The sequence below is a fragment of the Phyllopteryx taeniolatus genome, chromosome 15 (genome assembly GCF_024500385.1).
Source record: "Phyllopteryx taeniolatus isolate TA_2022b chromosome 15, UOR_Ptae_1.2, whole genome shotgun sequence".
In the NCBI taxonomy this organism is placed as follows: domain Eukaryota; kingdom Metazoa; phylum Chordata; class Actinopteri; order Syngnathiformes; family Syngnathidae; genus Phyllopteryx; species Phyllopteryx taeniolatus.
Window position 1 is genome coordinate 14,424,833 of NC_084516.1, and position 27,556 is coordinate 14,452,388.

General features: G+C 42.3%; 2 protein-coding genes across 14 annotated transcripts in view; one reads left to right on the forward strand and one right to left on the reverse strand.

The window, feature by feature from the left end:
- ptpn13 (protein tyrosine phosphatase non-receptor type 13) overlaps nucleotides 1-21,905 on the reverse strand; it is an 81,683-nt gene extending 59,778 nt beyond the window's left edge. For 3 of the 5 annotated variants that reach the window (XR_009784520.1, XM_061747248.1, XM_061747246.1), the window contains exons 1-6: nucleotides 21,537-21,905; nucleotides 13,823-13,942; nucleotides 6,887-7,053; nucleotides 5,097-5,162; nucleotides 4,825-5,010; nucleotides 1,974-2,061 (exon numbers count right to left, since the gene is read on the reverse strand). Coding sequence is in view for 4 of the 5 variants with exons in the window: in XM_061747248.1 (XP_061603232.1) it covers nucleotides 1,974-2,061; nucleotides 4,825-5,010; nucleotides 5,097-5,162; nucleotides 6,887-7,053; nucleotides 13,823-13,937 (622 nt within the window). In the remaining variant the exon portion in view is untranslated. Of the gene's footprint in view, nucleotides 1-1,973; nucleotides 2,062-4,824; nucleotides 5,011-5,096; nucleotides 5,163-6,886; nucleotides 7,054-13,822; nucleotides 13,943-17,181; nucleotides 17,278-21,536 lie in introns of all 5 variants that reach the window. The other 2 variants (XM_061747247.1, XM_061747249.1) reach the window with 2 other exon arrangements.
- A 3,888-nt stretch (nucleotides 21,906-25,793) lies between these two features.
- Nucleotides 25,794-27,556, forward strand: part of mapk10 (mitogen-activated protein kinase 10) — a 38,039-nt gene continuing 36,276 nt past the window's right edge. For all 9 annotated transcript variants that reach the window (XR_009792166.1, XM_061800263.1, XM_061800264.1 and 6 more), the window contains exon 1: nucleotides 25,794-26,058. Coding sequence is in view for 7 of the 9 variants with exons in the window: in XM_061800264.1 (XP_061656248.1) it covers nucleotides 26,056-26,058 (3 nt within the window). In the remaining 2 variants the exon portion in view is untranslated. The remainder of the gene's footprint in view (nucleotides 26,059-27,556) is intronic.

Consider the following 27,556-nt stretch of genomic DNA (forward strand, 5'->3'; position numbering starts at 1 on the left):
TCTTGGACCTGTTTTTGTGTTTTTCTTGTGTACCGTTACAGGAAAAGGGAATAATCTGAGCGAACATCTTCAATACTGCACAAGGATTCATTCCAGTCTCCACACTTTAATAGGAGAACCTGTATATGTGCCTCATGAGGTGCTGCCGTTTTGGTTAGCCACTAGTGTCTATAAATTGATGTAGTCACATTTTCCAGCAGTCTACGAAAGGAAACACTTATTTGGAGAAAGTGTTCATTTGTGGACTGGTATTTGAAGCATCCATTTTCTGTACTGCTTATCCTCACTCCTGGCGGAGCTTTGGGCCTATGCCAGCTGACTTTGGGCGAGAGGCTGGGTACACTCTGAACTGATTGCCAGCCAATCGCACATAGTAAAACATCCATTCACACTCACACCTATGGACAATATAGAGTCTTCAGTTAGCCTAAGAAATCAGTTTTTGGAACGTGGGAGGAAGCCGGAGTACCCAGAGAAAACCCATGCAAACACTAGAACATGCAAACTCCACACAGGAAGGCCACAGCTTTGAACCCCCAACCTCAGCTGCAAGGCAGATGGGCTAATCACTCATCCAACCGCTTTTTTCCCCCACTCAATAGAAGCCTTGCATTGAAATGACCAGTGAAGCTCTTTCTGTTATTTTGCCACTCTGTGTGCATGAAGCGTCTTCAAAGGCGAAGTAGTCTTACTTTAAGTTTTGTTATAATGGAGTTGAACTTTCATTACGTGTAACATCACCTGAGAAGTCAGCATATTGTGTGAGACTTCAGCTCAAAGAGCAGCTAAGAGATTAACTCCTCACGTGTTTTCCTTGTGTTTTGTGTACGTGTTATGACGAACAACTGTACAGGAAATGTTCATGCATGGCCTAATGCAGTGCAGAGAACAGTCTCTTAACTGCCTCAGTAGGTGTTACAGTTTTGGTTAGCAACAGAGGTTGCATGGGCGTAGCGGTGAACTCTTTAATGTCCGTGCACAAAGGACAGTGTTGATAAACTGGGATAATTACAATTACTACATGTTTTTTTAATGGGAAAAAAATAAGTGTTTATTTCAGGGTTTAGTTGTGGGCTGGAAAACAAGCCTTGCATGGAAATTAAAAGCTTTTCATGGTCCCTCTTCATGACATGTCCGTGAAGTGTCTTCAAAAGGTGAATAGTTTTACTTAATTTTAGTTTTACTACAGTAGATGTCTTCACATCGATGCATATGTACATTGATGAGCAGCAAGATAACAGAGGGCAATTTCTCCAAGTTGTGTTAGAAAGTGCAGTCTTTCCAAGAACAAGCAAGCTCATAAAAGCTCCAAAGCAGAATTTAATTAATTGTTAAGGTCAACGGACAAAATATAAACAGCGATTCATTTTAGAAGGGGATGTTGCTCCCTCAGAAGAAAGACACTTAAGAACTCAGTGAGACTCTTTGCCCTGCGGCTGCCAGCTGCTCATTCACAGAAACAAAATATGGACACAAACAGCAGAGCAGCAGCGCCTTCGGGGCTCTCCAAAATATGCAACTCTAATCAATGCCATGCCACACTTACATAATCGGGATGGCAGCCATGTTTGAGTATTCCCTCTCCCTTTTCCGTGGGTCTGGAAACATGGTCTCAGAAAACCACCGGGAGGATTTGGTCATAATTTCCAAAATCGGAGCCCGATTTTGGACGTTCCTCGACAACTTGCACTCTTTTCACACGGAAAATGAGCATGCAACTAGCAAAAGCGCAATGTAACATTTATAGTCATTCCAACTAAGCCTCTGTTTAGAATTACATAATAGACATGGAATACGTCTAACCTATTAAACTGTACCAACATGAGTTTAAGTGATTTGTCCTCATATTTGAGCTATTAATGAGCGTGATTTCCCACAACAAAGATGAATCTTCGGCATTGGGATAATAGATCCTCTGAGCAAACACTGCTCTTTTTTTGTCCTGTTTATTTGTTCATCTGTGTTCACCTTACCTGAAGGCAAGCCTTTCCCCCTCAGCCTCTCCCGAATTTCCTTGCTCCGCTCAGGAAGAGACTCTCTGTCAGTCACCAAACCATCCAGCTTAGGGCAAAGAAGAAGAAAAAACAGAAATTAGCTGTTTATCTTTAAATTTGTACTTACAAAAAGGACGTAGTGATGTTTTTCAGCAATGTATACAACATTTGGTATTTTGATGAAGAGACCACAATGTAACCCAGTGGGCATCCTCGAACTGTAGAACTGTAAATGAACCATAAAGGTTTTTCAACCCCCCCCGCAGCTCCCTTCACCTTGGCACTTCACAGACAGGATGTGCAGAAATATCTCTGTTAACCAGGATGAGGGTGCCGGGATCAAAGAAGTCACGACCACAGTGTGCATAATGTCACTCACGTTTGCTGAAAGCTGTGGAGCGTTACACACATACAGCAGAAAGACTGGATCAAACGTTTTTGTGCCATCCAGTCGTCTCTGTAGCTTCTTTGAACTTTCTAACACAGACTTTCATTCCTTCCCAATTTTCCTGCGGGAGACAAACACAACTCCGCATTGTGGGGGGAGAATCTCCACACGGTCCCGCTCCTTATAGCCGTACCACAGACTCCAACAGCACCGAAATTCTCCGCTTAATGCAGTCAGGTGGAAACAATTCAAAAGCACCGACATTTTCCGCTCCCATTCGCGGAAATCGCTGCCTGAAGACGCAAAATAACAAGCACCTAGACGCTGCTCCAATGAAAGCCAAGGCCAAGAACTTCCAAAATAGTCCAGGACGCGTAAACATGACAAAGAATGAACATTAAAATTACATACAATGGTGGAAAAGTGGAAATGAAAGAGGAAAGGGAGCGCAGCTCTTGTTACAGGCTGCACACTCAAAAGGTACCATCTTAAAAAATTTATATAAAATAATCCAGTCAGGCAGCACAGTGGGTTATAGTGTCTGCCTAACAGTCAAGAAATACTGGGTTTGAATCTCAGTCCAGTCCTCCTGTGTGGACTTTGCATGCTCTCCATTGTCCTTGCACGAGTTTTCCCCGGTTAGTTCGCCTTCCTCCCACATTCCAAAAACATGCACATTTGGTTCAATGAAGACTTTAATTGTACATACAGGTAGGTGTGAATGTGATATTGTTTGTCTCCTGTGCTCTGTGATTAACTGGCGACAAGTCCAAAGTGTACCATGCTTGCTGCCCAAACCACTATAGAAACTGGATGGTTGGATTAAGTCAACGCAGATTAAATGATAACTGTCTTTTGAATAACACTGAGCTGGAGGGTGGGCGACTGGTTAGCACATCTGCCTCACAGTTCTGAGGACCCGGGTTAAAATCCGGCCTCGCCTGTGTGGAGTTTGCATGCTCTCCCCGTGTCTCCGAGTACTCCGGTTTCCTCCCACATCCCAAAAACATGCATGGTAGTTTAACTGAGGACTCTAAATTGCCCGTAGGTGTAAATATGAGTGTGAATGGTTGTTTGCTTATATGTGCCCTGCGATTGGGTGGTGATCAGTTCAGGGTGTCTCGCCCAGAGTCAGTTGGGATAGGCTCAAGCGCGGCCATTACCCTAGTGAGGATAAGCCGTTTGGAAAATTAATGAACAACACAATCTGTGAAAAAACACACCAAAACTGAAGAAAGTTTGGCCCATGTTCCGATATAGCAAAAAAAAACAAAAAAAGTGATCACGACAGAACTAAAATTTACTGTTAAACTCACAAAACATAGTTTGGACTGCTATGAATAAAATATATCTTGTGCAACATATCGAAACATATTTAATCTTAACCCAAAATGTTATGATTCAAATACACGATCTAGAAAAAAAAATAATCGGAAAATCTAAATTAATCCATCAAGCGGTACAATTCAGTATGGTTTGCCAAAGTACGGTTGAGATTGCAAAAAAAAAACAAAAAAAAAAACTGGTCAGGCATGCATTTGCACTGCATGTTGGTGAGATTTCAGCTATGTAAATAACATGACATCAGCGCATGTCTCACAATGACCAGCAGCATGTTTAGCTCCACCCTACAAAAGCGAACCATAATACTTATGTGACTGGTACACCAACAATGGAAAATGGGAGATAATGGGAGCCTTTACAATTAAAACGACAAAAAACATCCAGAAGTATTAACATTTTGCGGATACATATACTGTAAGCATCTGAAGAGATGCTCAAGTTCAGCTCGCTATGGTAAGGTTCAGATCAGTAATCCAGATCAGGCTTTGCACTGCAGTGCGTGTTGGCCAGTTTTGACATGACATCATAGATTGTATCTCATCAATAAATGTAAAAAGGAAAACAAACCTAACAGGTTAGCTATGAGCCAACACTTTCTGTAAATTACAGAAACAAATTTCTCTCCATTATATTTCAGCATGGTTTTTGTAAAATGCACCATTTTTTGCCAAGTCATTTGGCATTGGCAGTGAAAATTCTCTCTCCAAGTCAAAGGAAAGCATTGTGTTTAGGTCCACCTTACAAAATACTGCACTACTGCACCTCATACCCCTTACCAATGAAAACAGAAAAACATCCGGAACTGAACCAAACCAGTTACTGCAAATGAGGCTAAAAAGAGAACATTTGTTGCTGCCAAATGCTCCATTGTGAATCAGATTTCAAACAAATTGGATAACATTTAATATAGATTATTTTTTCCAAACTTTATGAAATTTTCTCTTCAGTTGGCCAATTTTATGACAGTATCAATGTGTGGATTTAACAGGAACATCTTTAGATGAATACCTAAAATCCAGTATACAGGAAGTTAGACAATCTCTTTGTAGGTAACAACTTGGACCATATGATTACCGCTACTGTGGCAAATGAACATACCTGGGAAAGGCTGCCCAGCACCAAGCGGACAAGCTTTCGGATATAGGAGAACGGTGGGTCGCAAGTGGAGTTTCGAATGTGTTTGCTGCAGACGTCCAGCACCGTGCGCAGCGACATTCGACTCAGTGTGATATCGTCGCACATGTTGAGGAGCAGGCTGTTTAGGTGTTCCCCCAACTTCATGGGCTTCACGGAGACACAAGGTCAAGACAATCAAAAAGTTACGACAAGCAGAGGAGGAAGCAACATGTTGTCAAGCAGGCTTGATTCACCTGGGTTTGGGGTATCTCGTAGTCAGCTCCCCAAAAGAGGGTCATCCCCAAAGAGTACATGTGCATCTGCACAAGAGAATAGCTGTTTGTAACAAGAACAATAAACAACAAAGACCACACAAATATGAGGAATGTAAATGTCCAGTGCTATAAACTGGGAGCTGAAGTCATAAGGTCCAAAATAAAGACATTAAATTCTTGTTATTTTGGAAGAACGGGGACCTCAAAACGGTCCCCTTTCTTTCTCCTGTTACTTACTGCTGGGAAGAAAATTTACTTCCCCTCAATGTTAGTTTTGGTGGATGAAAGAATAGCTCTCTGATGGCCAAGAAATGCAACATAACTATTCACATTTTCATTTTACATTGAAGACATTTTCTGAATATGTTGACATTTTATAAAAACAGCAAAGTGAAAAGTGTATTGAGAGTAAAACATCTCCAACTCACAGTTTGAGGGCGGGGGGGGGGGGGGATTAGATTTTCAAGCCCTGAAATAAAGCCTCCAGGGGCTAGCAGAGACAAGACCAGCTTTGGAAAACTGACTCAGCACAAAAGTGCGTTGAGGTCTGCGGGACTGTGCCGAAGAGGGGAATGCAGTCATACAAGCTTTCAGCTCCTCTACTGGAGGCATATGCTCTAAAAGAGGGGGTGTGGTTTAAAACAAACAAACAAAACAACACTGCAGTCAACTGCTGCGAATGCACTAAGATCCGTGAAGAGCTATAATTCAATGCTTTTTCTGGCAAGGAAACTTGTTTGCAAACTGAGTGTGTATTCAAAATAGACCCCTCACACCTCACAAACAGGAGAACTATAGGTTTTCTCCAAAACAATTAGTGGAGAAGAATCAAGATAATAGTTAAAGATATACTGTATAATAGAGTATTACTAAAAAATACTCATTTAAAAATAAATAAAGGAAAGAAAAGTTTTATGTACTGCAGTGTACCCCAGCCATGGGTGACCTAGTCCCTTCCAAGTCTGGCCCTGCCACAGCCCGCCACAGTTCCTTCAAAGGACCAACTCTCCTTGGAAGTCTTCTGTTGGAGGTCTAACATATTGCCCAGGGAAGGTAAGCCTCAGCTGGACACAAATCCTCCCAAGGCCCAACCTCCATTGGAGGTCCTGTCTGCATGACCCAGGGAAAGTGAGCCGAGGCTGGCCGCAGTATCTCTCAAGCCCTGACCCGTAACCATGGGCGGCCACAGTCCTTCCCTTGGAGGGTTGACACTGTGTTCAGAGAAGGTGAGCCATGGCTGGCATTCCATATTGGTCGTAACTGGAGGGAAGGTGCGCCACAGTCCCCCCAAAAGGCACGGCCCACCACTGAAGGTCCCGCCGAGGATCTTTGTGAGATCCACCAGGCTGTATGCCAGATGGCTGGACAAAAGGGACCGTAACCAAGGGGGGGCACACAGAGACCACCTGCCCATGGAAGGCCCCGGCTAGATGTTTGATACTGTGCATAGGCAAGTTGAGTCCCCGCCAACCACAGTCACCGCTGAGGCCCAGCCACAGTTTTAAGGTCTTATTGTTGAATTTCTCCACAGTCAACATGTGGCCTTTTAAGGGTGAAAATGTATCCCTTGAGTTGTGTGTCGTGAACCTGCTTTGAGGAAATCTCAACAAAGAAGCAACAAAAAAAAAAAATCATTCCGGTTAAGTGTCAAAACTTGAACTAAGATACGTCTGTGGTGACAGACAGTCACCCACAGTGTTTGTCTGGGCTTCTGACATGGCCGCTGAAATACTAAACACCAATGACCTGCAGGACAAATGTTTTTGTACCTTCTCTATGTCGGAGACAGACGGCAGGGTGCTCCCCTCCAGGACTTCAGGGGCTGTGAAGGCTCTCAGGTCCTGCTGGGTGAAATACTCATCTGTGAAGGAGATGTTGCCTGAGGGCATGAGCAGGAGGGACCAAGGGGAGATGATGAAGCCCATTGCTGAGGGGTCTGAGAAGGGGGGAAACAGAAAATGACCCATGGGAGATAAGATCAGGAAGCCAAACAAACACATCCAATCAGATGAATTCCAAGCTATTGTTACAAACATGGTGTGATAAGGTAAATCACTGCAACAAAGCTTAGAGATTTAGTCACATTTCATCTAAACATTTTACGCCTAGATGAGACTGTTGAGGAAATTCAAGATGGTAGAGGTAAACAAACAAACTGCGAGAAAATAATTGTTGCAGCACAGGGGCAGAGAGGAATGGCCTTTGGGAGAAATGTACTTTTTCCGACCAGGCCACAGCCAGCTCCACGGTTAGAGCATGTTTTAAAAATATACAAAGGAATGTTTGCGCCGCGCTGCAAAATTCTTTTCTTCTAAGTGATACGAAAACCCAGGAGAGGTGCAGTAAAATAAAACACACACACATGCACACATAGACAAACTTGAAACATTTTCTTTCCAAAAGCTGGAATTTGCTATGTAAATAGGAGTTTCCTGTTGAAACCTACTGAAATCGTTCTTAGTAGGGGAAAAAATAAAATAAAATACTACTGCTCATCCTAAAACAATGCACTCCGTCATTGTGATAAGAGGCTATCTGAGGTATTAAATGTACCATTTCATGGAGCCAATGGCACAGAAAGTATGTCATTTGATACAAGGTCTTGTTCTAAGTACTGAACACAAGGTTGAGCAAAGACACAGCAAAAAGATAAACATGCACACACACAAAATTAAAAGGACAAGAGAATCAGTATTGGTTACAAAGTAAAGTCAAACAGCAAAACACACACACACACACACACATACTGATAACCGAGCCAAATTTGAGCAATATTTCAGTGGTCAACACAGAGTTCAACTCGGTCACAGACTGTAATTATGGTGATCTGTTAAGTGATTACTGCGCGGTTACTGTTTTTTCTTTGGATCTATATCCCGATTTGATTTCCTTGGTAGGACTAGCTTTTTAAAAAAAATATATATTTATTCATTTATTTATTTATTTTTAAACAAGGGACTGATTTGATCAAAACATTTTTCTTTACAATTGATCCTCATTAGGCTTGCTGGTGAGCTGGAGCCTATCTGACCTGAATTTGGATGAGAGGCTGGGTATACCCGAGACTGGTCATCAATCAGTCGCAAGGCACCTACTGTACAAGCAAGCATTCACAATTAGGTTTTCAATGAACCTAACATGCATGTTTTGGGGATCTGGAAGGAAGCCAGAGTACCAAGAGAAAACCCATGCAATAACAGGAAGAACATGCAAAATCCACACAGCAAAGCTGGATCTTGCGAACGACTATCACCAACCAGAAGAAACGATTACAAATATATTTTAACTCAATGGGGATTTTTGTGTGTGTTGAAAATTGAGCAACTCGGAGGTTGAATTCTACTGCTGTAGAATGCACAGCTGAATCATGGAAGGATGGAAGCAAACCTGGAATTAACTCCACCCTTCAATGTAATTGGGTATTTTATTTTATTTCTTAAAAGGTGTGTTATAGATTGAGCAATTGTTTTGTCCCTATGTATAACATCCACTTGTTCATAACTGTGACTGGTGAAGTTTTTTTATTCTACCATCCAAGTAAACATACTTGTAAACTTGAGCGAGTATCAGTTTCTGTTGACTTTCAGTGGCAGTAAAACTGAACAATCAGCGCATTATGTGAAAACACACTCAGTCACAATACTAGGTACACAATCTAGTGACATCAATACAGTGCTGTAAAAAGTATTGACCCCCTTCTCAAATTCTGATTTTTTGCATAGTTTCCCCACTTTGTTTAAGATTATATATATATAGAGAGAGAGAGAGAGAGAGAGAGAGAGAGAGAGAGAGAGAGAGAGAGAGAGAGAGAGAGAGAGAGAGAGAGAGAGAGAGCAAGAGAGAGAGAGAGAGAGAGAGAGAGAGAGAAATAAACCCAAGTGAACTTAAGATGCTGTTTTTAAATGGTGATTTAATTTATGAAGGAAATATAACTAAAGTTACCTGGCCCTATGTGAAAAAGTAATGACCCACTAAACCTAATAACTGGTTGGGCCATCCTCAGCAGCAACAACTGAAACCAAGCATTTTTCTATTACTGGCAATGAGTCTTTCACATCTCTGTGGGGATATTTTTGGCCCACTCTATCTTGTGGAATTGTTTGAATTCAACAAAAATGGAGGATTTTCAAGCATGAACGTCATTTTTAAAGTCATGGCTCTGCATTTCAAATCGGACTCAAGTCTGAACTTTGACTAGGCCACTCCAAAACCTTAATTTTGTTTTGAAGCCATTCAGAAGTTGAAGTGCTGGTGTGTTTTGGCTCATTATCCTGCTGCAGAACCCAAGTGCGCTTCAGCTTGAGGTCACAAACTGATGGCTGAACATTCTCCTTAAGGATTTTCTGTTAAAGAGCAGAATTCATGGTTCCATCAATCAGCCCGAAGACCATCACACTACCACCACGTTTGACTGTTGGTATGATGTTCTTTTTTTTAAATGCCGTGGAACATTTATGCCAGATGTAACAAGACACACCCTGCCAAAAATCTCAACTTTCATCTTGTCAGTTCATTCAGGTGTTTTTTGTTGTTGTTTTTTTTTTTTTTGGAAAGGTACGACGAGCCTTTATGTTCTTTTTGGTCAGCAGTGGTTTTCGCCTTGGAACTCTGCCATTAATGCCATTTCTGCCCAGTCTCTTCCTTATCGTTGTGTCATGAACACTGACCTTAACTGAGGCAAAGGAGGCTGGCAGTTCTTTAGAAGTCGTCCTGAGTTCCTTTGTGACCTCCAAAATGAGTAACTGCTGTTCTCTTGGGGTAATCCTGGTAGGCCCGCCAGTCCTGGGAAAATTCACCACTGTTCCATGTTTTCTCCATGTGAGGATAATGGCTCTCCCTATGGTTCGCTGGAATCCTAAAGCTTTAGAAATGGCTTTTGTAACCTTTTCCAGACTGACAGATGTCAATTACTTTATTTCTCGACTGTTCTGGAATTTTTTGGGCATTGTGTCATTGTGTTGCAGCTTTATTCGATCTTTTGTCCGACTTAATTTTGTCAGGACAGATTCTATTGAAGTGATTTCTTGATTGATCAGGTCTGGAGGTAATCAGGCTTAGGTGTGATCAGTGAAAATTAACTAAAAATTGTGATTGGCCACAATTAATTCATGATTTAACAAGGGGGGTAATTACTTTTTCACAAATGGCCAGGTAAGTTTGAATAGTTTTTTTCCTTAATAAATAAAATCACCATTTAAAAACCGCATTTTAAGATAACGGGTTATATTTGGCTGATATTTCCATTTGTTTGATGATATTAAACATTAAAGTGGCAAAACTATGCAGAAATGTAAGAGTTTGAGAAGGGGGCCAATACTTTTTCACAGCACTGTATATGTTGTCCATCTGCCTTTACAAAGGGAAGTACCTGTATGCCCCTTCAAAGTCTTCTGCACCAAAATTATATTTCATTAAAGTGCCGCCTTTATAGGCAATGCAAAATACATACGAGAATGGAGCGACAATGTCAGAGAGATATTAAGTGAGCAATATCTTTATTTCTGGCTTGTGGTTGAGGAAATCACGAGGCAGGAGGAGGCAGAGCAACATGCCAAAGCTGTCTCAATAGGACAAGGCTAGGTTGGATGGACTCACTGGGAGAGCCTGGAGAAGAGGGGGGGAGAAAAAAAAATAAAATAAAATGAAAAATAATAATAATAATTAGCTTAGTTCGCACGGCCGAGTTTCGTCATCAGAGCACCATACGACCTGTGATCTTCCCCACAAAACTTGAAACTGTGGTACGGAGAAGATCCCGCCTGCTCCCTGTGTCAAGCACCTGCATTCCTTATATACATCCTGTCATGGTGCACGACAAGTGTCACTCAAGGGCGCTATACTTGGCAGCACAACCAATTACTCAGATAGCTGGCATCAACAATGGAACAGAAGCAAACCACCACAAACATCCTCCAACAAGCATGACATGTTAAATTGTTAATTCCCTGGGAAAGTTTCAAACATGTCTAATCCCCACTTCTCTTCTGTCATTTAAGTTGTCTTTAATATTTACAGTGGTTTACCTCTTTTTACAAATGAATGACAGTTAAGAACTAAAAAAACTGCCTGCAACAGACTTGTTTACATTATACTGGATGGGAAAAATGGGACTTCAAATCGCATCCTGAAAGGGCAGCATGATCCTTCAAATAACCACAACCTTATCACTGAACTCTAAAATGTGAGTGCAGTGCTATCGTCGTAAAAACACCCCCTCAGCATAAAACCGACATCACTGATAAGATGAGCAAAAACTCCACGATACTCAGCGAAAAGCAGTCAACTGCATACTGTACTGGACTGTACGTCTGCTGGTTAGGGCAGATGATGAAACTGAATCTTTGCCAACTCATCAGGATGAAGACGAGTGTGCCAACATAATCAGGTGCAGCAGAGTGTCATACGAGACGAGACGACTGGGCAGCACCACCTAGTTTCTTTTTTTTATTCTTATTATTTTTAACAACAACAGAAAGAGGAGAGAGGAGGTGCCTGCTGACTCACATCCTGCACAGTCTACAGAATGAAAACTTTTAAGTCAGTCTTTTCCCTCCATTCCTGTTGAGCGCAACCTTTTTCCTACCAGAGGCCGTTTTAGTTTAGTTGCCCTATTAAATCTATAACTAAATATGATGGAAACAATTTGCTAAATGTTTATTCTTATGCAGGTGAATTTTAAAAATGTGGATATGGTAGAAAAGTTCATTTATTTCAGCAGTGCAATTCAAAAATTAATCTGTGTAATCACTTATTGAATTAAACTACTGAAATACATTGAACTCGACCGTGACATTGTAATTTATTGAGACGCAACTGAAATGAGCATTTGTAGGTTAAATGTTTTGAAAGTTTTTTTTCATAATCTCTCAGATTTTGTTGAGTCTTTAGCAAATGACGAGACTTCAGCCTCCGCAGTTTATTCCAAGCGTAAATTGAGGAATGACCAAACAGTGTGGGGAACCATAGAACCAGGAAAGAAACTGGCTGCTCAGTAGACTACAAGCAATACAAATGATTAAATATCATCACCGAAATGAAGATACAGTATGTTCGAAACAACTTAACTTCCAGCAATCGCTCTTCATTTTTGTTTCCCTCTCCATTGCATGTCTGTCAGGCATCCTAAAGGGGCAAGTACTGTAGTTTTACCTTATATTAGTTTTACACAGTGGATAACTTCTCTTTATACTCACGAGAGTTAAGACTGTTAAATGTTACTTAAAGGTGACGTATTGTGGAAAATTTACATTTAATTGCTTATATATAAAAGGTTGGGTCTCTGGAGTGCCAGCCCACTCAACAGAGTGTGAAATTAGTGTTTGGTGATCTGTCCATGTACCACATACACACAGTGTAGTGTATGAATTGCTACCAAGAGATCCACCCTGAGATGACGAGAGGCAACCCGCAAAGCCTCTGATGTCACAAAGGTCTGGCTCCTTCCCCAACAAGAATTGTAAATTGGCCTTGCATGTACAGCAGCTGAAATAAGTATTTCAACCATCACCGTTTTCCTCACTAAATATACAACCCCAATTCCAATGAAGTTGGGACATTGTGTTAAACATAAATAAAAACAGAATATACAATGATTTGCAAACCATGGTCAAGCTATATTTAATTGAATACGCTACAAAGACAATATATTTAATGTTCAAACTGATAAACTTTATTGTTTTTAGCAAATAATCAGTAACTTGGAATTTTATGGCTGCAACATGTTCCAAAAAAAAGCTGGGACAGGTAGCAAAAAAGAAAGTTGAGGGATGCTCATCCAACACCTGTTTGGAACATCCCACAGGTGAACAGGCTAATTGGGAACAGTTGGGTGCCATGATTGGGTATAAAAGGAGGTTCCCTGAATTGCTCAGTCATTCACAAGCAAAGATGGGGCGAGGTTCACCTCTTTGTGAACAAGCGCGTGAGAAAATAGTCGAACAGTTTAAGGACAATATTTGTCAACGTACAATTTCAAGGAATTTAGGGATTTCATCATCTACGGTCCATATCATCAAAAGGTAGGACACCCCTGCTTATTTCAGCTAGACCATGCAAAACCACATTTTGCACGTGTTACAACAGCGTGGCTTCGTAGTAAAAGAGTGCAGGTACTAGACTGGCCTGCCTGCAGTCCAGACCTGTCTCCCATTGAAAATGTGTGGCGCATTATGAAGGTTGACAGCTTATTTATTAATTTTTTAAATATATTTTATTTATTCTATACAAAGTATTGTATTCTAATATACAATAATAACATACAATAGAGAGTTTTATTTACAGAATGACATATTACAAAAAATATTAGATTCAGGGATACTTTCAGTTACTCAAGTAAATTTCTAAGTCAACAAAAACATGATGCTCAAATGAAATTATGTGTTTTTTTGCATTGCCTCGATAATTTTACTTGAAGTGGTTTGCTGCAGCAGCCTTGACGGGAATCCATTTGCATAAAAAATCTAGGGGTTTGTGAAACCGGCTGCAAACGAAGCAGGTAGAGGACTACAAAAACTTGTGCTGACTCAAGAGAGATAAGAGAATGAAGGCTAAAACTGTGTGGTCAACAGTATTATGGACCACATACAACTCAACAAATAGTGAGGTTTAAATGGTGGCACCGACTCAACCCAAGTGCGAGTACTGAGATTAAGATATGCAATAAAGACATATCTCCTGGCTCGAATTTGCACGTTTATAGTTCATACCTTTGTGAAAGAGCTCCTGGAGGCTCTCTGCACTCTGGCTCAACACCGCCCAGACCTCCTCCTCCTGGAGTGGACCTCCTCGGACCTCCAAGGCTTCTGCTAGCGACACATGCATCTTCCCTGTACAAGCAGAGATTGACAGCATAGGTGATTTTTATGGCAAAAAAGCTGCATTCTTTTTCTTCAGCTTTGTGGTATAATATGTAAGGAAGGAACGAAGGAATCTGTACACTTAGCGCAAGTTGCAGTCTTATTAAAAACACTGGAAATAGAATGACCACAAGCAGATGTTGGATCATTAAATAAAAATATAGTTTTGGAAGATGAACCACTCAAGTCACAGTTTGAACCACAATCGCACATAACGTCACACCAGACCTCATTAAACATTGCAAAACTTCAACAAATATGAGGACACTCCAAACAATCCCACAAGAAAGCCTTGTGAGGCCTCTGCATCTCTCACGAGACTCCTGAAAACCTTGTGAGGCGTCTGCAAATCTCATGCAATATTAGTCATTCGAACTGCTCTAAGTGCTAGAGGACTCTGCATCTTTTTGCACAATTGCCCAAAAAAAAAAAATATATATATATATATTTTTTTTTTTTTTAAATGTACCAGCATTACCAGATAACTAGCAACCCTTTATTGCTGAGTGACTGTTTTTCTCAAATGTCTTTATGTCTCAAAAGTGTTCTCTGTCAATTGACTGTTGTCAATTGTTGTCGTACTAGAGCGGCTCCAACTACCGGAGACAAATTCCTTGTGTTTTTTTTAGACATACTTGGCAAATAAACATGATTCTGATTCTGATGATAAACCTCACGAGACCACAGAAAATATCATAAGACATTACAAAATCACATAAGACCAGCAAATCTCATGGGACAAATCTCCCAAGACCTCAGCAAATTGCACAAGACCTCAACAAATCTCATGAGACTTGTGCACATTAACGAGACAGCAGCAAATCTCACGAGACTTCAGAAATCTTATGAGACGTTAGCAAATCTTACAAGACCTCAGCAAATCTCACAAAACCAGCAAATCTTGCACAGCTTCAACAAATCTGAAGAGACATTATCAAATCTCAGTAGAGTTCAGCATATTTTACAAAATGTCAATCACTCCAAAAAGACTTCAGCAACTCTTGCAAAACTTACAAATATTAGCCGACAAGCAAATCTTACAAGACTATGAAGTCTCCAGAAATCTCTCAAAATTTTAAAGTTCAGCAAATCTCACAGCACTTCTGATAATCTTCAACAAATCTCAGGAGAATTTATATATCAATTCATAAGACTTTACCAAATCTCAGGAGACCAGCAAAACCCGCAACACTTCAACAAATCTTTAGAGACTTCAGCTCAGTGAGCATCAAAAGGATTACCTCATGTATGTTTCGCTTTTTCTTTGTTTCGGTGATAGCAAAGAAGCAAAATAATCCCACCAAATTGCCAACCTCGAAACATCGTATGTTGGTACCGTGGACCCCCTGTATGTGAACTTGTTTTTTTTTTGTTGTTTTTTTTTTTAACCAGGCTTACTAGCTTACCTAACATAAGACTAGTTTAGCTCTGACCTTTGTGATAGTAAAGAAAACGCAGCATTAACGCAGTGGTAAAGCTTCCAAATCTCCCCTTCAATCATGAGCAGGGCTGTAGTCCAATGAGAGTGGAGCTGACCCGCACTGCGGCCCGAGTGCGGATAAAAACATTCCACTGCGTTGAAACAACAAGGGCCACGAAACAATCAGTCTTCACAGAAGCGCTCACCATTCTCACGGCTAATGAGCGAGATGGCAAGGAAGCCACTTCCCTCTCGCTTTTCTCGCTTGCGCAAGAGAATGGATAACCTGCATTCCTGCATAAACATGGCAGGCCTATTACGGGGGTACTCATTAACTCTTTTCTCCAAAGCAGGATTTAGAGAAAAGAGGTTGTTTCACACATATACCCACCTCTAATCAGTCTGCTGACCCACTTAGAGGGTTCCTGCTATTCTCAAACTCTTCCCATAATGCTACTTTTTTGTAGCCAAATTTTGTAGACAAATTTGCACAGTAACGATGCCCCACACAGGAGGACCATTTAACTACATCGATTTGCTTGATGGAGATGAAAAATTATTTTAGTTTTAAAATTATGAAGCAGATAGGAGAATCTCTCCTGATTCCATGCTATAAATCATACTGAGTAGAATAATACAGCCTACGGGTGCATGGCATGGATGTAGCTCAACTTCCCATAGCTGAAGTCATTGTTGTACCCCTATTAGGCAAAAAAAAAAATACAGGGGTCCTCGGTTACGATGGTCTCAACATACGATGTTTCGAGGTTATCAACTGTGCGCAATGAACTAGTTTTTGCAGCGGTGTAAGAATGTTCACGCTCAGTGACCGACATACTAATTTTCAGTTGAGTTTTATATTAATATTTTTAAGTGTTTTTATAAGGGAAAAAAATATTTACTGTGTGTTAGCATGGGTAAGCGCTAGACCAGGATTCATCAACCTTTTTGAAACTGAAAGCAACTTCTTGGTCGTAAATAAGGTGAAGGGCTACCAGTTTGTTACACACTTTTGAAATAAAATGTTCTCAAATTAGTTGGCGCTGAGTCATCTCTTCATCATCATTGCCCCTGTTAGCTTTTCTCCATGAACTCTATGGTTTGGTCATGTGCTACAATACCGACCTTTGAACTATGCTAGTTTAAATTTTTAAATATTGTCATTTCCAAATTAACACCAATGAAAAAAAAAGTTAGATGCAGCTCACTGGTAAGTTTTAAAGTATTTTATAGTTTTGTTCTATTCTTTTTTTTAGCATAGAAACAAAAACAATATTAGACATCTCATTGGTGAGCCATTTTTATAAACAGTTAATGGGCTACTTGGTGCCAGTGGGAACCATGTTGGTGGTGCCTAAGCTACAAACTGTGGTACGTTTAGACTTAAGTACAAATTCGGGTTAGGCCGCCTCCGCAGGAACGCAACTCTGTCATAAAATGAGGACGCCCTGAAAGTTAAGACTGCATAGTGCACTCCATTTTGCCTCAAATGTTTCAAGACAATTAAATCGACAATCAGTTATGCACTACAGATGAAATTCTTAATGATCAATTAATCAATTTGCAATCGTAGCTATATGCTCAAACACTGTGATGCTATAGTTTTCAAAAACATTTCACTTCGGATAAAGGAATTTTAAAATAAAAACTTTTGAAGCACCATTGTGTATTTGGACTACATGTACTGTCTCAAGTCAGAAATGGGGTAATTAAACGGGTCAAAAAGAAGACCCTGCTTATGGGGTAATACATTTGAGAGGTCCGGGAAGCACCTCCTGGAAGCCGTTACCTTATCGTGGTGGAGGTGTTTGTGTGTCCCAATGATCCTAGGAGCCAAGTTGTCTGGGGCTTCGCCCCTGGTAGGGTCACCGAAGGCAAACAGGTCCTAGGTGAGGGACCAGACAAAGCACAGCTAAAAGACTCCTATGATGAAAAATATTAATAGATTGAGGTTTCCCTTCCCCGGACACGGGTCACTGGGGCGCCCCTCCGGAGCGCCTGCACCCATGGGGGCAAAAGGGTAACATGGGTCCCCCTTCCCATGGGCTCACCACCTGTGGGAGGGGCCATAGGGGTCGGGTACACTGTGAGCTGGGCGGTGGCCAAAGGCAGAGACCTTGGCGATCCGATCCCCGGCTACAGAAGCAGGCTCTAGGGACGTGGAATGTCACCTCTCTGGCAGGGAAGGAGCCCGAGCTGGTGTGTGAGGTTGAGAAGTTCCGACTAGATATAGTCGGACTCGCCTCCACACACGGCTTGGGCTCTGGTACCAGTCCTCTTGAGAGGGTTTGGACTTTCTTCCACTCTAGAGTTGCCCACGGTGAGAGGGGCCGAGAAGGTGTGGGTATACTTCTTGCCCCCCGGCTCGGCACCTGTACGTTGGGGTTCAACCCGGTGGACGAGGGGGTAGCCTGCCTCCGCCTTCAGGTGGGGGGACAGGTCCTGACTGTTGTTTGTGCCTATACACCAAACAGCAGTTCAGAGTAACCACCCTTTTTGGAGTCCTTAGAGGGGGTGCTGGAGAGCGCTCCCGCTGGGAAGATGCCGGTCCGACGTGGCAGGCCCAAACGTATCTTGAGGGTCTGCTGGGAAGGTCTTGCAGAATCCCCTGTCAGAAGGCGTTTCAACTCCCACCTCCGACAGAACTTTGCTCATGTTCCAGGGGAGGCGGGTAACATCGAGTCTGAGTGGACCATGTTCCTCCAGTGCTGACGCGGCCGACCGGAGCCGTGGCTGTCGTGGCTGGAGCGGTTCGTAGCAGAGTGTGAAGCAGCTGGGATGAGAATCAGCACCTCCAATCTGAGACCATGGTCCTCAGTCGGAAAAGGGTGGCCTGCCCTCTCCAGGTCGGGGATGAGATCCTGCTCCAAGTGGAGGAGTTCAAGTATCTTGGGGTCTTGTTCATGAGTGAGGGTCGAATGGAACGGGAGATCGACAGGCGGGTCGGTGCAGCGTCTGCAGTGATGTGGACTTTGTATCGGTCCGTTGTGGTAAAGAACGAGCAAAGCCGAAAGGCGAATCTCTCAATTTACTAGTCCATCTATGTTCCTCCCCTCACCTATGGTCACGAGCTGTGGTCATGACTGAAAGAACAAGAATCCCAGATACAAGCGGCCAAAATGAGTTTCCTCCGCAGGGTGTTCACGCTCTCTTTTAGAGATAGGGTGAGAAGCTCGGTCATCCGGGAGGATCTCAGAGTAGAGCCACTGCTCCTCCACATCGAGAGGAGCCAGATGAGGTGGCTGGGGGGGGATCTGATTCTGATGCCTCCCGGACACCTCCCTGGTGAGGTGTTCCGAGCACGTCCCACCGGGAGCAGACCCCGGGGATGACCCAGGACACACTGGAAAGACTACGTCTCTCGGCTGGCCTGGGAACGCCTCGGAAGAGCTGGATGAAGTGGCTGGGGAGAAGGAAGTCTGTGCGTCCCTGCTAAAGCTACTGCCCCCACGACCCGACCTCGGATAAGCGGTAGAAAATGGATGGATGGATGGAGGTCCGGGAAGCTTTGGGTTGGGATCTGCAGCGCTAATATCGGATTGGAACCTAGACGAGCCAGGAACAACAATGTCCAAGAACTCATACAACAAGACAGAAGCTTCCGTCGGCATTAGTTGACAATCACGTTCTTCTTCTTTTAGACAGTAAAGTCGTTGCAACTGAATCAACAACGCCTCTGCAGGTTGCAAGCAAGTTTTGCAGTCCATTTTGCCTCAAATGATTGGCATGAGACAGAATTCTGAATAATCCCAAAGACGTATGAAGAACTATATATTCATGGAAGTGAAGCCAGGAACGCAGTTTTAAAAGGTTTGTGTTTTCAGGCTCACAAAATTACATTGTTATTATTATTATCCAATTGTTTGTTAAAAAGTCTTAGTGTAAATGGCCCCTTAGTGTGCTGCTTTCAGATGCTTGGCCATGTTCACAAGGACTTAAATGAAACTAATCCTAGAAACGTGATAGCGCCTTTTACCCCTTACTTATCGTGAAGCTTTTACTTTCTTCCCACCTTCCTGCCCGTGACAGCTTCAACCTACAGATGGATTTGAAAACAAGCCATTTAACTTTTTGTCACTTATACCCAAAACGTGTTTTTTAACTGTTGTTCATTCCTCTAATTTTGCCAGAAAGCAACACTGAATTCCATACTAATGTCCCAAAACACATTTCTTAACACATCAGACTGGAGAGGAAATGTGTTCATATCCTCTAGATGTCAGAAGTGCGGTCTCGGCTGGGAAAGATATTTGCTGAGGTGAAACTCCTCCTGAAACTGGCCCGGGACAGGAAAACAAGAACAAACTCAGAGTGAACCGCTTTTGTGAGAGGGACGGAACGAAGCACGGCGGGACGTTGGATGCAGAACATGCAATGAAGACGGAGGCTTCCAGAAGATGATGCAAAGACTGTTTTCATAATACAAGCGGCCGAAATAGGCGCATGAGGGGAATTCAAGAATGGCCGCCCTTATGAATAAACAGCCCTTTCTACATTTCACTTTCTGTTGCTAAGAGTATGCACAGCTGTGTCTTGTGAGGTCAGGGCTCTTGTGGAGAAAACAGTAGCGGGAATTTAAGAAAAAAAAAAAAAGAAGAAAGAAGTGGTGACTCAGAGAAATAAAAAAGGAAAGACCGCAAGCTGGTTCGTATTCGTCACAGCCTACCTGCTTGTACATGCGCTTTCATTGGGCTGGATTGACACAGCATGATTCAAGGGATGCAATTCCCATATTTTGCAATTTTTTTTGTGCTCTCAAGTGGCAATAATATATGTAACTGCAATGTGAATAAAGGGGAAAAAAGTGCTAACTTCAGATCAGAATCAGGCCTCTTTCAAATGAGGATTAAAAAAATATATGTATTGGGTAGCGACCAAAAGGAGTGTATCATAATGACACAGATCGGATATACCCCGTCAATGCAAGCTTGACAAACTTCCCTGTTCAGCAGAAATGTTGCTAATTCTGTGTTGGTTCTGAACCCTCTCAGCTGCCTGTGACCCCTCCACCTCTTGAAAGGTAGCTTCTGTGTTCACCCTTGTTTTGTCTCAGGATCTGTCAGTCTCAATTCCTTCTTTTTAACTTTTGTTGCTAATCGGCTAAAGCTTGTGAACACCCATTGAAACAAGTCGGCGTGAGGCTGTGGGGGGGGGGGGGGGGTGCCTGCGAGTACATGGCAAATGACTGACACCTCACTAGTCACACCTTTTCTCTGACTTGTTGTTTTTCCTTGGGGGCGGTGGTTTCTTGAAAATCTAATTAGAGGTACAAATGAGGCCATAGAGGGCTAAGCTGACTTTTTTAAATATAATTAATTATTTTTTAGCCAGCTCACCTGGGACGAATTTAAATGAATGAAAAATGAAAAAGCGCTATATGGATGGAGAGCTACTCTTTGATATTGTATAGCGTGTTAGTCCAAGAATGTTGTGGCCTTATTCAGGAGTAGAACATTTAGGTTACGGATGTCAGGATTTATTTTTTCCTACACATCCGTAACTTCTTTTCCGTTTTCGCTCGCGAGCTCAAGCACTTCATTTTCACTAATCACAGGGTTGCCATAATGCGCACCCCCTCTTCCCCCCCCACAAATCCAACCTTCACCATCTGCGAGAGCACTCAAGACGGGAACGTCCATCAGAAGCATCCTTCTGTCTGGCTGACAACTATTCCAAACACTTGTGAACTCTGACCTTGGCAATTGTACCAGTTGAATGGCAATGGATTGTTTAATTCTAAAGAAGGGGGAGGGGGATATTTTCAAGCCTCCTCCTTCCTTAAAAATCCCCAGACTGTAATTGTTGGTTTTTTTTGTTGTTGTTGAAAAAAATCCTTAATTTTCCCCAATGGGTCAAGTTTAAAAACTATCTTACAAAGTGTTCATTTCCATATTTCATTCCCCATTCTTTGTAAACGACAACGTACTATTTGACCAAAATCACCTTGCTCCCACGTTTCTATTATTTTTTTAATTAATATGAAAGTCCAAAATATCCCCTCATCGTAGAATCACTCATACTCCCATTAGCACGACAGCAGCTAGCAAGACGCTTCAGTAAAAAGAAAAAAAAAAGTTGGGAAGCGCGTTCCGGGAAAGGTACCGGTAGCTGAAAATTGAAAATGGGGGGAAAAAAAAAACTTACCTAAGAACAGAAGCGGTAAAAAGAAGACACTCGGGTGGCTAAAGTTGCTTCTCCGGTGGGGCTACGAGTGCGCAGACGAGACGCCATCCCATCCACAAAGCAACATTTTGGGGAGCGAGAAGGGCAGGCAAGCAAACGGGTAACAGGTTGCTCTCGTCGGCTTGCTATTTAGGTATATCCCGCTCAACGTGTGGCTCCCGGTTCCCCAGTTCACCTTCGCTGCAACAAACTTTCAACGAGCCGTGTGTTTTCGCGTCACCCGCTCACAGCCAGCCAAGTTACCATAACTGCTGGTGGAAACAAGCGGACTAAACTAACCCCTCCCTTCGCCTAGCTCGCGTGGGCTGACCGGCAGTAACCAGACACCTCTGTCGCGGTCCTCCATTGGCCCTCCCGGTCCGTTTAAGTGTCGCCATGGCGACACACATACGCCGTGGAGGTAACTGTCACATTACACGCTACAGTCATAAATCTCACATTTATATGATTATTTTGTCATTTCAACGGTATTTTTTTTTTTACACAAAAAAAAATAAAAATCAGCGTTTATTCCTTCCATTTTAAAGGAGCTCAGTGACAGCGAGGCAATCAGGAAGCGATTGAATGCCGAGTACTTCCTTCCTGGCTTGCGCCACACCGCACGAGTAATGCTGCGGCTTGTCGCCATCTAGAGTTTGGTATACCTCATTACACCCAGTCGCCATAATACAAAAGGGTGACTTTTTATGTATTTATTTATTTATTTCATGAACGTATGAATGTATGTATATTTGTATTTTTTTATTCAATCTAATTTGTTATAATCCCTCAAGAAAATAGCACCAATCATATAAAACTGTTTGGTCAGTTCCTCTTGTGCATGAGGTTAACGTACGAATTCCCATAATAATAATAAATAATTTGTTCAGTCCTTGTTTCATGTTTTCTGAAACGTGGTAAAATTTGACATGCACCTAATTTTACACAAAAAAAATAATATACAAAGAATGAGACGGGATATAACAGCAGTTTAAAGATTACATGGAAAATGTACATTTTAGATAAATGGCTTGTTTACTAATAGTTGCCTTTACAAGATGTGGTATCTAAAGTGGTATCTGTAAAGCTGATGTTTAGGGTGTCATTCAACAAGACAGTGTATTTTGTAAAGCTGATGTTAAGGGTAATTGTAAACCTGACGTGTAGGGTGGCATTTGAAACAACAAGTATGAAATCAAATAACTCAGTACAATGGTGCCTTGATTTAGTTTTTCATTCCGTGAAGTTCGGAATTTAAATTACATGTGTATCGAATCGAATTTCCCCATTGAAATTAATTGAAATGCAATAAAAAAAATTCTAGCTTCCAAAAATCCACCATAATGTTATTTTAATCAAGAAAAGTAGCATTGTATTGTAAAATGATAATAATGATAATAAAAGAAAATGCAAAAAATACATAGAAAAATACACATATAAACAAAATCAGCAAAACAAAGCAACGACGTCGACCAAGGGACGGCTGATAACTTAAAAAGGTTGGGGCACTTGTAAGTCTTGGTACCACTGTAAATGTTTGGTTATCTGCTTATTTCTGAACATGTGTCCGTGAGCAAGGTGTTCTGCACTTAATTTACTGTACATTAAAAACGGACCTAAAACAACTTTCTCTGCCCATGGCGCGATAATCTAGGATGGATGAAGATACAGAGCCACTTTCAAGCAACGGCCTAACTAGACTTAGTGAAATGTTGTTATGTGGAGGCACCATTTTGCAGAAACACCCACACCCCCCATAGGCACTGCACCCCTGCTAACATGTCAATGGCAAAAGGTAAACAGAGCTGCACTGAGTTTTGTTGGCTGGAACAAGACACACTTGCCAGTGAGATCCAGCCCGTTGCTCCGCATGCACTTGCTGGCGAGATGATGACGAAAGCCCTCGGTCATCATGGTAACAAAAGTCAGACTCCCCATTGGCCCATTAGCAAATAAGGAGGGATGAGGGCTGCATCTCGTATCTATCTCCTATTATCTTTCAGTTTTCATCCTGTCTCATTGTCTTGTAGTCTTTCAAGTTTTACTCATGGGAGTGTCCATGCTGGGAGGTGGGTTCGGTCTGCCCGCGGGGATGTCATCCTGCAGTTTCCCTGAACCGGGAAGTCCCTGGAGTAAATATTCCCTGGAGATCATTTTTGTTGGCTTTGAAATATGTCACCTGGTAATTAAGTGTCATGGCATTTTTAGATGACTTTTGGCCTCTTCTCTCTTTGTGAACACCTTGTGTACACACACTGTTTTTAAAGTGTTGCTGTAACCTGGACGGCACATCTACGCAGCATTTGTGCATAACGCCCACACTAACGTCAGGCAAGCTCTGCTTTTACTACTTTTTGTAAGCAGCTTATCTCACTGCAGAGAAGTCTGGATCCAGACAGTGCAGTTGCTAATACAGCACATTCTTATAAAGCTGTAATCTGATTGGATTCATGTAGCAGATCAGGTCATTCAGGGGTCCTCAATAGGCGGACTTGGGTCCGGATCCGGAACCCCTTAACTACACAGTTGTAGTATTGAGTCTTAGGGCCCTATTTTCATGAACGCCGTGAAATACTGGTGCGGCGAGTAGCACAACTGTGCGCCAGGGGAAGGTTAGACCGGTGTTGGTAATTTCGTAGACCAATGCAGCCCTGCGGATCTGTTAAGTGGGCAGGGTGCGCCACGGACTTTCCCCTACCAAATTGTCCTTTCCAAGGTCACAAGACAGCTGGACTGGAATGTACATCTTGGAGCAGACCGGTCTGCCAAATTGGCAAATGTGCAGCGAGCCTTGCGCTTGAATGAAAATCTGAATCTGCTGGATCTTCCACAGCACTGCAGATGCGCTGTCTATGAAAATAGAGCCCTTGGTCTTATTTAAACCTGCTCAAATTTTCTGGTCATTATGTTTGTTAATTGTATGCAAGCAGGAACTACATATACGTACTTTTATTGTAACTCCTCCCATGTGATACTCGTCAGCCAATCAAATGGTTTATCCAGGGCAGCTTTGTGAGTGGATGTGTAAGAGGTGGGCAAGCGGTGTGGAGTGCAAATGATGTCATTCTTGAAAAAAATGTTGAAGAAAAAGGGTGTTGAAGCTATTTAATTGTTAATATTAGTTTGGATTGTTAGACCAAGTTGCCAAAAATGCTGGTTAACGCATCACAGCATATCCAAGCAATCTCTGCCTTGTCAGAGTTGGATGTTTCGTGCTAGATGTCTTTACCACAACACAACACACAACACCTGCAGAGCAGACACGGAATCTGTAAAACTGAAGTTTAAGGTCGGTTTAAAGAGATGTGGTAACTGTAAAGCTACTGTTTAGTGTGGTAATTAAAGAGATGGTATCAGTAAAATTGATGTTTACGGTGGCGTTTAACAAGACGCGGTATTTGTAAATCTGAAGTGTATGGTGGACTTTAAAGAGACATGGTATCTGTAAAGATGATGTTAAGAGTGGAGTTGAACACGACAAGGTAATTGTGAACCTGACGTGTAGGGTGGAGTTTGAAGCGTTATGTTTACAGTGAAGCTTAAATAGACAGGTTTAAAGCTAAAGTTTAGGAGGGAGTTTAACGAGATGTGGCATCTGTAAAGCTGAAGTTCACGGTTCAAATCCCGGCCTCGCCTGTGTGGAGTTTGCATGTTCTCCCCGTACCTGCGTGAGTTTTCTCCGGGTACTCTGGTTTCCTCCCACATCCCAAAAACATGCGTGGTAGGTTGATTGAAGACTCTAAATTGCCCATAGGTGTGACTGTGAGTGCAAATGGTTGTTTGCTTAGATGTGCCCTGCGATTGACTGGCGACCAGTTCAGGGTGTACTGCGCCTCTCGCCCGAAGATAGCTGGGATAGGCTCCAGCACGCCCACGACCCTTGTGAGGATAAGCGGTACAGAAAATGGATGAATATTTAATAGAGAGCAGTGATTCAATTGCATTCCATAACACATAAATAACACTAGGAAATAAACAGATAGCTGGATAGATAGATAGATAGATAGATAGATAGCGGGAGAGAGAGAGCGAGAGAGAGCGATTCTCTATCGATTATAGATAGATTGATAGATAGTAACTGAATGGTAGCAGTCTAGCACTCAATCCCCTCCTCCCTCTCCCGCTCTGCTCGGCTTTGACGTCACGTCAGCTCCTATCCGGTTGCCATGGCAACTACTCCCCTCTCCCTCTCCCTCTCCCTCTCCCTTCCTCCCCTCCCTCTCTCCCTCCTTCCCTACCCTGCCGGTCGGTGCACAATGGTACAGCCAGCATCTTGCAGCACAATGGTTGCAAGGTGTCGGTGAACCGGGGGAGCGTGAATCAGCATCACCGAATCTCCACTTCTTGATTTTTGCTTTTTTTAATCATTGTATTAATTTTTCATACATATTTTTTAAGTGGTCTCCATCTCCCATTTTCGGGATCTCGCAGCCATGAACACCGCAATGCTTCCCGTCAGGATGTTTTGAACTGGACTGGCTTCGTCATCAGCTGGCACGGAATGGTAAGACCATTGCATGCACACACCAAACAATTCTCAACCACAACAGAAGGTCAAGTGGAAAAAAAGAATACATTAATAAATTCTATCAGTCTCTATTCAAATTAGCCATAGAATTTTTTACAACAAGAGTATTTCATTGCTTAAATTCATCCGCACCGTAAAGCCAAAACAAGGCTGTCGGAATGTGTTACTGCATGGCATCAAGCACTGCTATTTGCTATTTAATCCCATCCCTTCACCAAAGAAATCAATATGGAACGCCATATTTTTCCCTTTAGCGCTAATTCTCTTGCATATTTGATGCCGACATGCAAATGGCTGCTAGATAGAGCGATGGATGGATGGCTAGATGATGCTCTTCAAAACAGGAGCTCAATTCTGTGCAGGCCCGCATGCAGAGTTTGTTCCCCCACCCCGTCACTGTCTCTCTCTCTCACACACACAAGTCAGCTGCATACCTTGTGCATTATGCAGAATATCAGTGGACTTGAGCAGGGCAGGAGGGGGATGTCCCAGATCCCTCTCAGAGTGTGTGCTCGTAAAGTGGACGGTATTGTATTCATAGTGTGTTTTCATGTTGATCTGCGTGTTTCTAGTGCAGGTGGTGGTGGGAAAACCACATATAACCCTCTTTGAAATTCTAATGGTACAATATCGATATGCATCAAATATTGATTATTGACCAGATAGCCACACTTTATGATAATTTTGTCCTTCAAATATGTTGTGAATCTCAGCTTCCCCACCGAAGTACTGTCAACAAGGGGCGGGACAAAATAACGATACGTCCTGTAGCGTTGTCTGTTAGGATACTGTATCATTATGCCATCATCAAATATTGATGATATCGGCCGAGTATCAACATTTCCTGACGATTTTGACATTGCAATATAATGTGTCTCAGTATTCCTCTACATTTAGTGTCAAAAAGGGGCAGGACAAAATATCAATAGCACGATGTCTCATATCGTTGTCTGTTACGATACTGTGCCGATGTACCAGCATCAATTATCAATATCAGCCCAGTATCTATACTTGATGACAATTTTGACCTTCCAGTAGGGTGTTAATCTTAGGATTGTCTCACATGTACTGTCAAGATGAGGCAGGACGAAATATCAATACAGTGTTGCCCCACTATTGGCGGGGGTTAGGGATCGAGCCCTAACGCGAATAGCGAAAACCGACGAGTAATGGATGACCATGACAAAAAAAGGTTTATAATTGTCTCTGCATTCCACATGATGGTGGCAAAGCACTGCTTTCCTATTAAACAGGGCTGTGGCCTGAACACAAAAACAGCAAATACGTGTGTAGGAAATTCTCCCACTATTACGTTCTGCGTAATATGGCTTAAACAGTATAGTACATGAAACATTTTCTTACATCAATAATCATGCAATAACTCGCGATTGCTTTCGTTGGCAACATATTGCTATGTATCGTACTATTAGGTTTTGCATAAGGCTGCTTAAGTATTTTCGAACACTACGTTTTC